The sequence below is a fragment of the Theropithecus gelada genome, unplaced genomic scaffold, assembly GCF_003255815.1.
Source record: "Theropithecus gelada isolate Dixy unplaced genomic scaffold, Tgel_1.0 HiC_scaffold_15883, whole genome shotgun sequence".
NCBI classification, from domain to species: Eukaryota; Metazoa; Chordata; class Mammalia; order Primates; family Cercopithecidae; genus Theropithecus; species Theropithecus gelada.
In genome coordinates, this window is record NW_020257640.1 from 2,983,076 (window position 1) to 3,000,724 (window position 17,649).

Here is a 17,649-nt window from a genome sequence, read left to right on the forward strand (position 1 = left end):
CCCAAGTAGCTGGGACTACAGGTGTGAGCCACCATGCCTGGCTAATTTTTTTATTTTTATTTTTAGTGGAGACAGGTTTTCACCATGTTGGCTGGGCTAGTCCTGAACTCCTGACCTGAGATGATCTGCCCACCTCAGCCTCCCACAGTACTAGGATTACAGCTGTGAGCCACCACACCCAGCCCACTTATTTTTTTATTACTGCTCACACAGGTATCGATTTTGAACTCACATTCTGACCACTTCAGAATACCCTGTATTTTAAAACAGCTAAACACATTTTTAGAACCCAGTAAAAGTTCATCAGAGCCTTGTAGGATCTTATTTCCCACACTCCTCATCACTATTTTTAAACGGAATTCTCTGTGGCATTCAGTCCATACCTTAAACTTAAGAATCAAAATACATAAATTCAAATCCAGTCTCTAGAAATCACTAGACCTCACTTAAACCTTTTATTCTTCACAGGAGATTTTTCTGAGGATCAAATCAAAAAACTATTGCCTCAAACCCCATAATTATTGAACAAATAAAATGAATTATACCTACATTTCTTTAAATGAATTATTGAATGTTCATAATAGAGCATTTTATAATGTAGCAATAAATATTAACGGAAACAAAACAACAGTATCTAGATAAAAGAAAACATATCGTTACTTTCATACACTGATAATAATTTTAATTTGTAAATATAATCAAACAGCTTTAAAGTCTATCTCTTTGACCTGATGATTCCATTTCTTCTATTTTAATTTTTTTAAAATCCAGAATACTGACAAGGATTTACAAAGATGATCAACTTCAGAACATTATTAGCCATAAATTATAAACAATCATTATTGGGCAGCTGTAAGATCAGGAGTTTTCCCGAAAAATTCAACAAGGTCATCCTTCTTTAGACTTATGCCCTTAACTTTTAAGTTCTTCCTTGTTCAGCAAATATGTGTTACAATATACAGATATATATATTTAACATGTTGTTTATTTCTACGTTTTTCACCTCCCACTATCTTACTGAATCCTATTGTGTTCTCAGTTGAATCCCTGAATACAATGCAGTCATCTGCCACTGATAATTTTATTTCCTTCAAATCTTTATAATTTTCTCTTCCATAAATGCATTTGCTGGTACTTCTATGAAATTAAGTAGCAATGGTAATAGTAGGCATACTTGTCATCACCTTCTCTTTATTAGAAATGCTTATGTTATTAATCTAGGGATCTCAAAAAATCAAAATTCAGTATAAAAAATAAAAAATGGAGAGCTAGTGAGCAACTACCAGCTCTGTTCTCCACAGGTGCCACATGTTGGACCATCTGTCTACCCATGCTTACATCAAGAACCAAGGAAGTTTTGAAAAAAAAATTACAGAACATAAACAAGCTTTCCAATCAATTTAAGAAAAAGACAAAACATAATACTGACAACTTAAAATTCCTTCTTTCTTAAGTATTTATTAGAAATGCTGTTTCCCTTTTCTAAAAGCGTAGTATACAGTATCACGTTATACAAGATACACCTGACGCATGATACCTACCATAAAGTAAATAATAAATAAAGTAACTTATTTTTCTTTAAAAACTTTACTGAATGGGTCGGGTGCAGTGGCTCATGCCTGTAACCCAACACTTTGGGAGGCTGAGGTGGGCAGATCACCTGAGGTCAGGAGTTCGAGACCAGCCCAGCCAACATGGTGAAACCCTGTATCTACTGGAAAAACAAAAAAACAAAAAAACAAAAAGTCAGGTGTGGTGGTACACGCCTGTAGTCCTGGCTACCTGAGGGACTGAGACAGGAGAATTGCTTGAATCCGGAAGGCGGAGGCTGTAGTGAGCCGAGATCATGCCACTGCTCTCCAGCCTGGGCAACAGAGTGAGACTCTTGAGAAGGAAAAAAAAAAAAAAAAAAACAACACTTCACTGAACCAGTTAAAATTCTAATCTCTAAATTTAACCTTTTCAAACTTCACCAAGCACAAATATATATGTTTGAGGATTAAATTTTGCTCCCGAGACATGGTTTGTTTGTACTACACGATGTTTATTTTTAAGGTTTTATTATTAAATAATTAGAGATTCACACAAACTTGGAATGATAGCAAGGAGAGGTCCGGTCCTGTGTACACTTCTGCCAATGCTTATATTTTAACATAACTACAGTACAATATCAGAATCAGTAAACTAACGTTGGTATAATGTGCATGTATAGTTCTGTGTCATTTTATCACATTTAGATTCCTATCCTAATACCATAATCAAGATATAGAAATATCCCATTATCACAAAGAACTCTCTCATATTACTCATTTATAGTCACCACTCCCCCAACTCCAATATCCCTTACCCTTAGCAACCATTAATTTGATCTCAATCTCTGTAACTGTGTCATTTCAAGAATGTTACATAAATAGAATCATATAATATATAACCTTTTGATACTGGCTTTATTTCCTATTCAGCATAATGCCCTCTGAAATCCATCCAAGTTGTTGCATATCAATAGTTTCTTCTTTTTATTGCTGAGCAGTATTACATGGTATGATTGTGCCACTGTTTAACCATTCACTTACTGTAGGACATTGTGGTTGTTTCAAGTTTTTTGCTACTACAAATAAAGATGCTATGAACAATCATGCCCAAGTTTTTCTGTGGAAATAAGTCTTCATCTCTCTGGGATAAATGGTCAGGCATACAACTGCTGAGTCATATGGTTTAATACATGTTTAGTTTTAAAATAAACTGCCAAATTATCTTCCAGAGTAGCGATATCACTTTACTATCCCAACACCAACAATGTATGAGAGATCCCGTTTCTGCACATTCTCACCAAAATTTAGAGTTGTCACTATGTTTTACTTTAGCTGTTTTAATAGATGTGTAGTGAAAATATCTCATTGAGGTCTTAATTGGCACTTTGCTGATGACTAGTCTAACATCTTTTCATGAATTTGTCATCTGTATATCCTCTGAGGTGAAATGTCTCTTAATGTCTTTTGTTCATTTTCGAATTAGATTGTTTGCTTTCTAATTGTTGAGCTGAGGAACTTGTTTCATTTTGGTTTTGGTTGAGACATGGTTTCGCTCTGTCGCCCAGGTTTGAGGTGCAGTGGCTGTCACAGCTCACGGCAGCCTCCACCTCCCAGGCTTAAGCGATCCTCCTGCCCAGCCTCCCAAGTACCCACAACACCAAACTAATTTTTTTTTTTTTGGTAGAGACAAGGTCTCACTATGTTGCCCAGGCTAGTCTCGAACTCCTGGGCTCAAGTGATCCTCCTGCCTTGGCCTCCCAAAGTGCTGGGATTACAGGCGTGAGCCACTGCGCCCAGCTAGGCATTGTGTATATATGCTAGACATGAGTTCCTGGTCAGATGTGCAATATACAAATATTTTCTCCCAGTCTGTAGCTTAGCTTCTCGTTCTAGTAACAGGGTCTTTCCCAAAGCAAAAATTTTTAATTTTTTATGAAGTTCATTTTATCTTTTTTTAAAAATCACCCTTTTGGTATCATGTTTACTAATAACTCTTCTCTAATCTCTAGGTCCCACAGATTTTCTCCTGTTTATTTGTCTCTAAGTTTTATAGTTTTACACTTTAGGTCAAGATTTTTTGTCTTACAGATATACAGCTGCTCCATCCTGTTTTTTTTGTTTGTTTGTTTTTTTGCCTTTTTCCACAGGTTCTAATCCAGCACCATTATTAAAACTATTCTTCCACTGAATTACTTTGGCACCTTTAACAAAAATCAGAGGTAATATTTGTGTAGGGCTATTTCTTTCCATTGATCTACATGTCTGTCGCTTTGCCAACACCACACAGTCTTGATTATGAAAGCTATATAGTAAGTCTTGAAACTGGGTAGTGTGATTCCTCCCATTTTATTCCCCTTTTTCAGAATTACTTTAGCCATTCTAGTTCCTCTGTCTTTCCACATAAATTTTAGAATAAAAATTTATATCTACAATCTATATCTACAAAATATCTTACTGGAATTTTGAGAAAAACTGCATTAAACCTGTATATTAATTTGGGGAGAACTGGTATCTATCTTTACTTTGTTGAGTCTTCCATTCAATGTAGAATGTCTTTCCATTTACTTTTATCTTCTTTGATTTCCTCCATCAGCTACACTATTTTTAAAAATACGTTTAACAACTTTTTTAAAAATGGACAATTTAACCTAGAAATCTGGATTTCAGCTTCTCTTGAAATACTTGAAGATCCAGCAATGCTGGTACAACAAACCTACTCAACAGCAAATGCCTGGAGCTAAGTGGTAGTTGCCCTATTACCCCTTTTGCAGCTAAAGGTAATATGCTTCCCACTTCACCACATCCCCTCCACCAATCCTTTTTGATCCTCTACAGTCTGCTGGATATCAGCTATGATTTATCATTACGCTATCTATATTTCTCTGTCTCCATCCCTATCAAAAATGAGAAAAAGGCTGGGCACAGTGACCCACACCTGTAATCCCAACACCTTAGAAGGCCAAGGCAAGAGGATCACCTGAGGCCAGGAGTTTCAGAACAGCCTGGGCAGTCTCTACAAAATTATTATTTTTTAAATTAGCCAGGCATGGTGGTGCACACCTATAGTCCTACCTACCTGGGAGGCTGAGGTGGGCAGATCACTTCAGCCCAGGGGTTCAAGGCTACAGTGAGCTCTGATCATGCCACTGCACTCCAGCCTGGGCAGACACAGATAGCAAAACCCTGCTTCTTTTATTTAAAAATAAAATAAAATACAAAACATAACAAGCATGTAGCATGATTTTTTTTTTTTTTAAATGGGAGAAGCCATATTTCTTGGAAGTAAATAACCATGTAAAATCTTTAATGTGCATACCAACTTGCTTCCCTTCTTTTGCTCTCCTGCCTGGTCCATGTAACACTTGATTTTAAGACTGAAAATTATTCCTTCAAAATGTTATCAAACATGTTCTCCAGGAAATTGGTACAGTTAATTCTCCAATTATTTTGCAAAGTCTTACTGTACCAACCTAAAACCATTCAATATCAAAAGAAAGATTCCTTACTGCCTGGCTTAAAAATACATTACTTCTACTGTGGAAAGTCTTGCATACAAGAAACTACCCAAAATTGTCACTTTTTTAACCAGTAATATTGGCAGTGCTCCTGTCATGGGTAACTTTGCTATACATACTATTTTTATGACAGCAAAAAAAAAAAAAAAAGTGTTTCCCTAAGCCTTCATCAAGAAAGAATATATTACCACAAAAATCTTTGTTTAGTTATACAGTGAGATTTAATAACAAAGTTGTACCAACAGCAAAAAAAAAAAAAAAAAGAGAGATTATATATGTTTGATGGCATAACTGTCTTAAAGATTTAAAGAGAAAAACTCACAAATTTATACCATTATCCATCTTCCCTTAAGCTATAGGTTATTCATTTGCTAAAGAAGTGTTACTAAATTGGAGAATTCATAGTTGGGCTTCAGGGATATCTGAATTACTACATATAGATAAAATGTTATGTGTATGTGCATTTTTCTAGGGAAAGAGTCCACAGATTTCACAACTCTAAGTTTAAGATCATCACTGGACTATATAAAAGGATATTAAAGTAAGTTTAGATTTTAAAATAGACGATGGGGTAGTATTCTGCAGTCCACTAAAACAAAGATGACCATATATTCTGGTTTACCAGAATAATACTGGCGGCTTGTGCCTATCCTAATCCCTCATTCATTAAGTTCCCCTTTTACTCTCTAAAGTGGCCTAGTTGAAAAACTGACAAAAAACAAACAGAAAACACAGCCAGACGTGGTGGCTCACGCCTGTAATCCCAGAACTTTATGAGGCTGAGGAGAATCACTTGCATCCAGGAGTTCAAGACTAGTCTGGGCAACATAGTGAGCCCCCATCTCTACAAAAAAATAAATAATTAGCCAGGTGTGGTGCATGCCTATAGTCCCTGCTACTCAGGAGGCTGAGATGGGAGGACTGCTTGAGCCTGGAAGGTCGAGGCTGCAGTGAGCTGTGATGGTGTCACTACACTCCACCCTGGGTGACAAAGTGAGACCCTGTCTCAAAATGGAAAGAAAAGAAAATCTGAATATGCCTATAACAAGTGAATGAGTCAATAATTAAAAACTTCCCACAAACAAAAGCCCAGAACCAAATGGTTTCAATGACGAATTCTACCAAATGTTGAAAGAATTAACACTAATCCTTCACAAGATTTTCCAAAAAAACACAAGAGGAGGGATGGTTTTCCCACCTCGTTCTATAAGACCAGCGTTACCCTGACACCCAAACCAGAAAAAAAAAAAAAAAAAAAAATCACAAGAAAACTACGGACTAATATCCTTTATGAATACAGAACCAAAATAATCACCAAATACTGGCAAACCAAACCAAGCAACATATAAAAAGGATTATATGGTCAGGTGTGGTGGCTCGCGCCTGTAATCCCCACACTTTGGGAGGCTGAGGCAAAAGAATCGCTTGTATACAGGAATTCAAGACCAGACTGGACAACACGGCGAAACCCCATCTCTACTAAAAATACAAAAACTAGCAGGCACAGTGGCGCATGCCTGTTGTCCCATCTCCTTGGGAGGCTGAGGTGGGAGAATCGCTTGAACCAGGAGGCAATGTTGCAGTGAGCCAAGATCGCACCACTGCACTCCAGCCTGGGCAACAGAGCAATATTCCATCTCAAAAAAAAAGATTATAAACCATGACTAAGTGGGATTTATCCCAAAAATCCAAGGTTGGTTCAACATTTAAAAAAAAAAATTTTTTTTAAATCAACATACCATACCATACAAACAAATTTTTTTTAAAAAACCTCACATCATCCTTTCAATAGATGCAGAAAAAGCAATTGACAAAACCCAACGACCTTTCATAAATATGCAAAAATCAGTTGGAGTTCTATATGCTAACAATGAACAATCCAAAAATGAAATTATGAAAACAATTCCACTTAAAATAGTATCAAAGGAATAAAATGCTTAGGAATAAATTTAACCAAGGAAGTGAGATTTCTATAAACTGAAACTATAAAACATTGTTTTAAAAAAGTAAAAACCTAATACACAGAAAGACATTCCATGTTCATGGGTCAGAAGACTTTACTGTTAAAATGGCATTATTCCCTAAACTGATACACAGATTCAATGCAATCCCTACCAAAATTCCAACTGCCTTTTTTGCATAAATGGATAAGCTGACCCTAAGATTTATATGGAAATGCAAGGGACCCAAAATAACCAAAAGAACTGAAAAAAGAAGACACCTTGAGAACTCACACTTCCCAATTTTAAGACTTACTACAAAGTTACCATAATCGAGATACTGTGGTACTGGCATAAGGATCAACATAAAGATCAATGGAACAGGCCAGGTGCAGTGGCTCACGCCTAGCACTTTGGGAGGCTGAGGTGGGCGTTCGACCCACCTGAGGTCACCTGAGGTCGGGAGTTCGAGACCACCCTGCCAACATGAACAAACCCGGTCTCTGCTAAAGGTGCAAAATTAGCTGGGTGTGGTGGCTCATGCCTATAGTCCCAGCTGGTTGGGAGGCTGAGGCAGGAGAATCGCTTGGACCCGGGAGGCAGAGGTCCCGGTGGGCCAAGGTCACGCCACTGCACCACTCTAGCCTGGGCAACAAAAGTGAAACTCCATCTCAAAAAAACAAACAAACAAACAAAAAACATATATACATACACACACACACATATATGTGTTTGTGTGTGTGTGTGTGTATATATATATCAGAAGAGAGAATCCAGAAATAAACCCACATATCCATAGCCTATAGTAAATAGATTTCCAACAAGTATGCAACAAGACCCTTCAATGGGGAAAGAATAGTCATTTTAACAAGTGGTGTTAGGATCACTGGATATTCACATGCTAACGAATGAAGCTGGACCCCAACTTCATAGCATATACAAAAATTAACTCTAAATGAATCAGATGCCTGTTGTCCCAGCTACTTTGGAGGCTGAGGCAGGAGAATCACTTGAACCAGGAGGTGGAAGTTGCAGTGAGCCGAGATTGCGCCACTGCACTCCAGCCTGGTGACAGAGTAAGATTCTGTCTCAAAAAAAAAAAAAAAAAAAACTTTTAGAAGAAAACATGTAAATCTTTGTGACTTCAGAATAGGCAATCGTTTCAGAGATATAACACAAACAGCATTAGCAACCAAAGTAGGTAAACTGGATTTCATCACAATGTAAAACTTTTGTGCAAAGGACACTATCAAGAAAGTGAAAAAAAAAAAAGTGAAAAGTGGGGGAAAAAATTTGCAAATGTATCTGACAAGGGCTGAGTACCCAGAAAATATAAAGACCTCTTACAACTCAACAGCAAAAAGGTAAATAACCCACTAAAAATCAGGCAAAGGATTTGAATAGTCATTTCTCCAAAGAAGATACACAAATGGCAAATAACCACATGAAAAGATGCTCAACATCATTAGTCATTAGGGAAATGTAAATCAAAATCACAATGAGACACCATTTCATACCAACTAGGATGGCTAAACCAAAAAGAAGGGGAAATCACAAGTTGGCAAGTATATGGAGAAACAGGAATCCTCATACATTGCTAGTAGGGAGTGTGGAATGGCGCCATCACTGGAAAAGTTTGGCACAAGCAATCCTCCTACCTGAACCTACTGAGTAGCTGGAACTACAGGCACACACCACCACACCTGGCCAATTTTTGTATGTTGTAGATATAGGGTTATGCCATGTTGCCCAGGCTGGTCTCGAACTCCTGGGCTCAAGCAATCTATCCACCTCAGCCTCCCAAAGTGTTGGGATTACAGACCACCATGCCCAGTCTTCAGAGCAGCATTATTCGTAACAGCCAAATAGTAGAAATACTCCAAATGTCCATCGATGGATGAGTAAATAAAACGTGATATATCCATAAAACAGAATATTATTCAGCAATAAAAAGGAATCAAGTACTAAGATATGCTACAACATGGATGAACCGTGAAAACATTATGCTAAGTACATTTCCAGATTCCAAAGGCCACCTATTACATGATTCCATTCAAATGAAATTTTCAAACTAGGCAAATCCACAGACAGTGTTTGCCAGAGGCTGTGGAGAGGGGTAGATGGGGAATAACTGGTAATGTGTAAGAGGGTTTCTTTAGGGGTGATTATTATGTTCTGGAATTAGTGATGATGGCTGCACAATTCCAAATATACTGAAAACTCTGAACTGTGCAATGTAAAGTGGTGAACTTTATGGTATGTAAATTATATCTCATTTTTTTTAAAGTGCCCTACTTTACAGAAAAAATGACATCGTCATGCTAACTAAAACCAACTCCTTTTACTTAAGCATCCCTTCTCTCTTCTCTTTAAGCCTCCTACTCCAAACCAAATCTCTGAGGTAATAACTCTTCAATACTATTGTCAAAGGAGTACTTTATGTACCACTGTGTATTTGTAAGTTGACAAGTTTCACAATCCCTTCCTTTTTCCAAATAATTCAGTCCATCCAAGATCAAAGAAATAGCAAAAAATAAAAATAAAAAATAGTAACTCAGTCTACAAATAATTAGGTTGTCTGAGCAAGACCAGCATCTACACAGCAAGAGGCTAGAGACTGGTTCCATACATGCTGAGTGATCAATAGAGTAAACCTAGTTGTGATAATCATAGCCTGGTTTCTGCAGAAGCGAACTACAGATGCGGAAAGAGAAACAAAACTACAAGCCCTATAGTGTTAGACTGGAATTTCAATTATTTATGGGTGTTGAAGTCATGGTATTCATGGTATTCTTGAGAGATAGAGAGACAGAGAGAGACAGACAGAGAGAGACAGAGATGGAGAAATAAACACAAACACATATTCCCTAAATCTGGCCACAAGACTCATTGGAGAATTGGCTAATTAAAGGGCTGGAGTAGGGCACTGCAAGATGAACATGGCATACCTTCATAAGCCAGAAAGTAAGGTAGAGCTCAAAGAATGAAGGGGTCATGTTAAATGAACATAGAAGCCATCCTGAAGCAGCTCCCATTGACCATACTTGGGAAAATTTGAGCAACAAAATAAATGACAGTAACCGATATAACCCACTGAACAAAACAGGAATCTATTAGTTCATAAATAAATAGAAAGTTTGATGAGGAACAGTCTCAATGTAACTGCCCACAAAATAGCTAACGATAAAGGGAAAAAAGGGTCACTTCATAGTGATGAGGCCTGGCAGACACCATCTTAAGGGATCAAATTTAGTATCACTAGTAATGGGACCACATCAAATTACATGACACCCAATAGGACAGAATGAAACACAAGATCACTTCGGTTATTTTCCTGTCAAAGGTACCAAGATTAATCTACTTTATGAGGGAACGTGAGACAAACCCAAATTGAGGGACAATATACAAAATAACTGTCTTGTATCTTCAAGAGCTTCAAAGTCATGAAAGCCAAGGCAAGACTGAGGAAACCACAGTATTCCAGGTTGAAGGCAACTAAAGAAACATGAAAACTAAATGCAAAGCATGACCAGGCGCAGTGGCTCGTGCCTGTAGTCCCAGCACTTTGGGAGGCCGAGGAGGCAGATCACAAGGTCAGGAGTTCAAGACCATCCTGGCCAATGTGGTGAAACCCTGTCTCTACTAAAAATACAACAATTAGCTGGGCACAGTGGCACGCGCCTGTAGTCCTAGCTACTCGGGAGGCTGAGACAGAAGAATCGCTTGAACCCAGGAGGTGGAGGTTGCAGTGAGCTGAAATCACACCACGGCACTCCAGCCTGGGCAACAGCATTCTCAGTCTCAAAAAAAAAAAAAATGCAAAGCATGATTCTGCTGGATCTTTTGGGTATAAAGAACATACTAGGAACAATTAGCATTATCTGAATACAGCCCAAGGAGATAAGATGGTGGTACTATCATAGTGTTAATTTCCTGGTTTTGATGGCTGTATTGAGTTATGAAGTGTGCTTGCTTACAGGAAACATACACTGAAGAATTCAGGTGTGATGGGACATCTTAACTATAACTCTCTCTCACATGGTCCCAGAAAAATGGTTATTTATACCATCCTTGCAACTTTCTGTAAACGTGAGATTGTTTCAACTATGAAATTAAATATGTGTACATGAATATAGAATAACCCAGTCTAATAAAAAGTAAACAATTTAAAAAATAGAGCTCAGATTATATGTCTGCATAAGAAAAGTGAACTTTGGCTTCATCAATTTACTAATTTTGGTTATCTCCATGATGACTCCATAATTCTATAGTCATAGACGTTTCAGACTGATCTTTAGTGATCAATAAACTAAAATTTGGCACATTAATTTTACATATATGGACATGCCATATGCTGAATGTGAAATTATAGCATGTAATTCCTTGGTCGCTTTTTACGCTGCCCCTCACCCCACTTTGGTTTCATTTCATTCTGAGGTTGAATATGGCCACACAACAAGGTGATTCTTTGCTCATGTCATGAGACTATCATGGAATCAACTGAGTGAGAACTTGAAAAGTTTAGCTTATCTGGAGTTCATTTTTAATATCTTTAGTCTACTAACTGTTCTTCCAGCTCAACTCATAGAGTGTTTCAGTGAAGCAAAAATAAAATGAAATAAAAGTAAGCCTGTAAGTTTAATTTTAATGCCTAGATTTCTGGTTACTGGAAGGAATAAACTAGAACTAAAGAGTAGGGATTAAATATCCTAATTCTGGCTTTACCAAAAATTTATTATCATGACAAGAAAGACACTATATGTGTATCAAACGAGAGAAAAAACATCAATATGGAATTCAGTAATTGCTGATATTAGCAAAGAGCTAATAATACAACTTAGTAATGACTGCATATTTCTTTCCACAATTACTTAAATATTAAGTACCTCAAACCTAACTTTGGCACACTTTTGCTTTCTTTTCCCTTATACTGCCTCAAAAAACAGGAAGTCATAGATTGCTATCCTTAATATCATCTATTTATTCACCTGATTGTACAGCTTTACTATTATTCTAGAAGTGAAAGCTGAATGATATTAAAATTAACAGGCAACCAAGATGTTATCAAACTAAACAGAAGTCCAGAATTAAATTCAACAAATGTTTTGTGTGCCTACTACCTGCTGGACTCATTCTCTACCATTAGTGAATTTAGTCTAATAAAAGAGAATTAAGAACTTTAGAAAGAAAAATAAAAGAAACACCTCCCACAATAACATCACCAAGAGATCAGAAACTGAAACTGTGAAAAATAGCTTCACAACTTTTTCATGTATATGCATGTCCATATATCCTTTTTTTTTTTTTTTTTTTTTTTTAAGAGACAGGGTCTTGCTCTGTTACCCAGACTAGAGTGCAGTGGCATGACCATAGCTCACTGCAACCTTGAACTCCTGGGTTCATGAGATCCTCCCACCTCCCAAGTAGTCAGGACTACAGGCATGCACCACCATGCCTAATTTGTTTATTTTTGTAGAGACAAGGTCTTGCAATATTGCCCAGGCTGGTCTCAAACTCATGGCCTCAAGTGATCCTCCCTCCTCAGCCTCCCAAAGTGCTGGGATTATAGGCATGAGCCACTGCTCCTAGCTCAGATTTTTTTTTAAATAGAAAAATTCAATTATACTGCTTTATAATCCTTTATGACTACTTCTACCACTCCATTTCAATTAGTATATTAATACTTAAAAATCACAATTTTGTTTTGTTTTAGAAATAGGGTCTCACACTTTGTCACCCAGGTTGGGAGTGCAGTGTTGCAATCACAGCTCACTGCAGCCTCCAACTACAAGTTCCTAGGCTCAAGGGATCCTTCAGCCTCAGTCTCCCAGCCAGCTGGAACTATAGGCATGCACTGCTACACCCGGCTAATTTTTTTTTTTAAATAAAAAATCACCTTTTTGTTTTTGTGTTTTTTTGAGACAGGGTCTCACTCTGTCACCCAAGCTGGAGTGCAGTGTCGCAATCTTGGCTCACCGAAACCTCTGCCTTCCAGGTTCAAGCAATTCTCCCACCTTAGTCTCCCGAGTAGCTGGGACTACAGGGGCACGCCACTACACCGGCTAATTTTTGTATTTTTAGTAGAGAGAGGGTTTTGCCATGTTGGCCAGGCTGGTCTCAAACTCCTGACCTCAAGTAATCCTCCTGCCTCAGTCTCCCAAAGAGCTGGGATTACAGATGTGAGCCAACACGCATGGCCAAAAATCGCCATTTTTTAATAAGCTGCATAGTATTAATTGCAAAGATATGCCAAAATTTGCCTAACCGATGCCCTGTTGCCAAATGCTCATGGTTACTTAATTTGGAGGCATGATGGGGAGGGTTGTCAGGAAAAAATGACAGCTAAAATTATTAACTGCTGTAAACTTAGCCCAGATGCTTTATAAAACCAGCTAGGAGTTTCTCTCTAAACACACACACACACAACTTCTAGAAAAAAAGGCTTAATGCCATGACATCCTTATCATCTCTGGTCTCTTCCTCTGCCTCCTACTGTTCGGGCCTTAATATTACTTTTATCCTAAAGTATTTGTAATAACTTTTCCTGACTTCAATCTTTGTCCATTCCAAATCCTACATATCTCTACATCAAACTTCCTGAAGGAAAACATAACCTCCCTGCTTGAAGACTACCTAATCCCAATTATTTGAGAGTAAATACTGCTAACTTATTATTTAAGACTTTGGGCATTCAGTTTGAATGATACAATCACTAAACCACCTTCCAATGTTTTTATCCGCCACTTTCTTTCAAACATTCTCCAGTAAAATCCTAATATAGTAACCAGTTATTTGAATAACCTCCAACTTTCTACTCTATTATGTATGCTGTTCTCTCATCAGAAATGCACGTCGAAGTACCACTATTTATAGATACAGAATCACAGATCTGAAAGGGAACTTAGAGATATCCTAGTGTACGCACCTTGATTTGCAAATTAAAAACTACTATCATTTGCCCAAGAGCCCACAAAACTCCCATCTAGCATTCTTTCCATTACACAATGTTTCTCAAATTCTTGTGTGCCCAACAATCAAGTCAACAGTTCTTAAAAACAAAGATTCCAGAGCCCCATCCTCAAAAATTTTGTTCTTATAATTTAGGTTAGGAAATTAGGACCAGAACTCACATTTTTTCAAACAAGTCCTTCAGGTGATGCTAAAGCAAGGGGGTGGGGGAGGGAGCGGTGTCAAAGCTTTGTATCACAGGAAATAACACATCAAGAATGTGAAGCCTAATAGCAATTAGTATATCATCTGAAATTTCCCGTTTCTTCCCCTTATGCTAAAACTTCCAAAAAACAGTTACTCACTGCTACTTGTGCTGAATCCATAAATCTCAGACCAAAATAGTCGCTTTCAATAAGGTCCAGGTGGTACATAATCTGATCAAACAGCTCTTGTCCTTTGGCTTTTTTCTGAAATGGCAAGAAAATAGGTAAATCAGTAAGTGGCTTATAAGATCAACAAGGCTGAACAAAAGAAGGTTTTAGTTACACAAGATCTCTTGAAGAAAGGAGAACTTGCAATACCAAAAGTATTGGCATGTGGCAGATAATGGATAAGACATTATAGTTTTCTAATAGATCACTTAAGGCCAAAAACAAATTTGTGATCTATATGTTTTCCTAGAGGGTGTTACTTCCAATCAACCGACAAAAATTATCAATTTGGAGGTACAAATATTTGTGTGTAAGGATAAATTCTTGTGTTGTCATCAATTTTTAGAGTCCCTACTTTAAAAGGGTCATAATGTCATTGGAAAAAGAAAACACAAAAAACTTAAGAGTACTTTAGTACAAAATATGTGAAACTACACACTTGCAAACAGATTTTAGAGAAGAGACAGAAACTAGAATAATCAATGAAGGCTTGATGGAGAAGAATCAGTCAAACTGGAAGAGAATGTAAGGTAAGAAATAATAAAACTGGGAGGTAGGAGGGAATATGAGATCATAAGAAAACTACTGTGATGACGCAGAAGACACCAAATAGTAGGGTAATAAATAGCAAAGAAACTTTGTATGGAAAAAGCAGTTCTCAAAGTGTGGTCTCAAGATCACTGAGGGTTTCCAAGACCCTTTCAAAAGATTCATGAGGTCCTAGGTTTCTCATATACCTGAAAAAAACATCACATTGCAACACACTGAACGTTGAAGCAGATAAGAGAATCCAAGTACCTTCTATTAAACCAGACGTTAAATAGATTTGCAAAAGTGCTTAAAACAATGCCACTCTTCTAAGCTCTTTGTTGTTTTGGGAAATAGTTATTTTTATAATATGTTTTATATTATGTTAACATAAAAGGGGTATGTTGTTCCTATATTAATAGACATTAATCAATTACTGATTAATCAGCTAATCAATATTTAAAATGTTTTCAGTTTTAATTTCTAATACTGTAACTATTGGTAGATATAATCCACATAAGCAAAAGTATTGTTGGGATCCTCAATTTTCATAATTGCTCATCCATGCCTCTCCCATCTGTAGAACTCTAAATTGTGATTTACAGTATTTCCTATTAAAAATGAACATATACTTGGTTTATCATATCAATCTCTGCCTTTTAACAAATTTATTATTTCAACTTGTCCTTTGCTTTTTCTTTTAGATAAGTAAATCTGTCATCTATACTTCCCTTTATCAAGACAAAAATCTGACCATGCCCTCATGTCCTCTCATCTCCCCTCCACCCAATTCCCATCAAGTTTTATGGACATACTTTTGTGGGTTTTTTAATTTATTCTTAGCTAACTTTTTAAAGACAACAACTTCCACTAGGATATTTCAAAAATGTACATGTCTTACATGTGTACATTACAAGTCTTGTAGCATCTGCTAGATTTGCAAATACTCATTTGAGTTCTTTCTCCAAAAATGTTTCTAAAAATGTTCCCATATTTGAGAATATTTTAATCATGCCCTCACTCGAATGACAGTTGGATGGGTAGAAACATCAAGGTTCACAGTTTCTTTCAATACTTCCTCCAATACTTAAAAAAAATATTATTCCATTATCTTCTTGCAGTCAACACTGCTATTGGTAAGTATGATGTCAATCTCAATTTTGTTCCCTCATAATGTTACTTGTTCACTTTTAGACTCTTCAATGTCACTGTACTGTGTACAAGTGTGAGTTTTTCTTAATTATACTGTATTCTATACGAACCCCTTCAACCTGAGATCTTTCATCTTTCTTTAATTCTAGACATCAACCTCATAGTTTTCTCAAATATTTCTTCTTTATCATTTTAAGCTTCCTACCTCAGTGCTGGCATCTTTTTTTTTTTTTTTTAGTATACATTACTTATCCATTTAACTATATATTTACATAACACATAACACAGACAAAAGTTCAGAAAGCTTTAGTAATATAACAAAATTACATTTAAAACAATGACAAAGCTAGAATTTGAATTTTGCTCTATCTTCCAAGTTCAAATTCACTGAGGAATACATACCTCATCTAGATTTCACCTGGAATGTCACCTGAGATCAGTAAGTCAGACACCCCACTTCTTAAACAACTTCTTCTAGCTTATTCACAAAATTACTTTTCTTTTTTTGAGACGGAGTTTCCCTCTTGTTGCCCAGGCTGGAGTGCAATGGCGTGATCTCGGCTCACTGCAACCTCCGCTTCCCGGGTTCAAGCGATTCTCCTGCCTCAGCCTCCCGAGTAGCCGGGATTACAAGCATGTGCCACCACGCCCGGCTAATTTTGTATTTTTAGTAGAGACGGGATTTCTCCATGTTGGTCAGGCTGGTCTCGAACTCCTGACCTCAGGTCATCCGCCCAACTCGGCCTCCCAAAGTGCTGGGATTACAGGTATAAGCCACCGCGCCTGGCCACAAAATGACTTTCAATGCCTAAGTTCTACAGCCACACGAGGAATTTCCAGTACACTGACTCAACTTCACAGACATCAGCCTCACTTCTACTTTTTTTAAAGTATAACACAATTTGCCATTTTAACTACCTTTAAGTATAAAATTCAGTGCCATTAAAAATATTCACCATGTTGTACAGCTGTCACCACTATCCATTTCCAGAACTTGTCACTATCCCAATCAGAAACACTATATCCATTAAAAAAACCATTCCCCACTTGCCCTCACCATTACCCCTAGTAACCTCTCTCCCATTAATACTTTCAATCGCTATGAATTTGCCTATCCCATGTATCTCACATAAGCAGAATCATAACAGTATTTGTCCTCTTGTTTATGGCTTATTTCATTCACCCTCTCTCCTACTTTCTGTCTCTATGAATCTACCTATTCCATGTATCTCGCATAAGTAGAATCATAACAATATTTGTCCTCTTGTTTCTGGCTTGTTTCACCCATAGTATTTTCAAGGTTCATCCGTGTTGCAAAATATATCAAAATTTCATTCCTTTTTAAAGCTGAAAAATATTCCATTGCAAGTAAATACCATTTTGTTTACTTCTTCAAGTGTTGATGTACATTTGGGATTTTCCCACCTTTTCAGTTTGCAATAATGCTGCCATGAACACTGGTGTGTAAGTATCTGTTTGAGTCTCTGCTTTCAACTCTTCCTGGTATACACCTAGGTGTAAAATTGCTGGGTCATATGCTAATTCTATATCTAACTAACTATATATATATATATATATATATATATATATATATTTTTTT

At 37.0% G+C, this 17,649-nt stretch overlaps 1 protein-coding gene across 2 annotated transcripts in view; it reads right to left on the reverse strand.

Annotated features, from left to right (window-relative positions):
* The window catches only part of LOC112617103 (band 4.1-like protein 5), a 175,577-nt gene that overhangs the window by 130,109 nt on the left and 27,819 nt on the right, over positions 1 to 17,649 (reverse strand). For both annotated transcript variants that reach the window (XM_025373819.1, XM_025373818.1), the window contains exon 3: positions 14,301 to 14,405. In XM_025373819.1, coding sequence (XP_025229604.1) covers positions 14,301 to 14,405 — 105 coding nt within the window. The remainder of the gene's footprint in view (positions 1 to 14,300; positions 14,406 to 17,649) is intronic.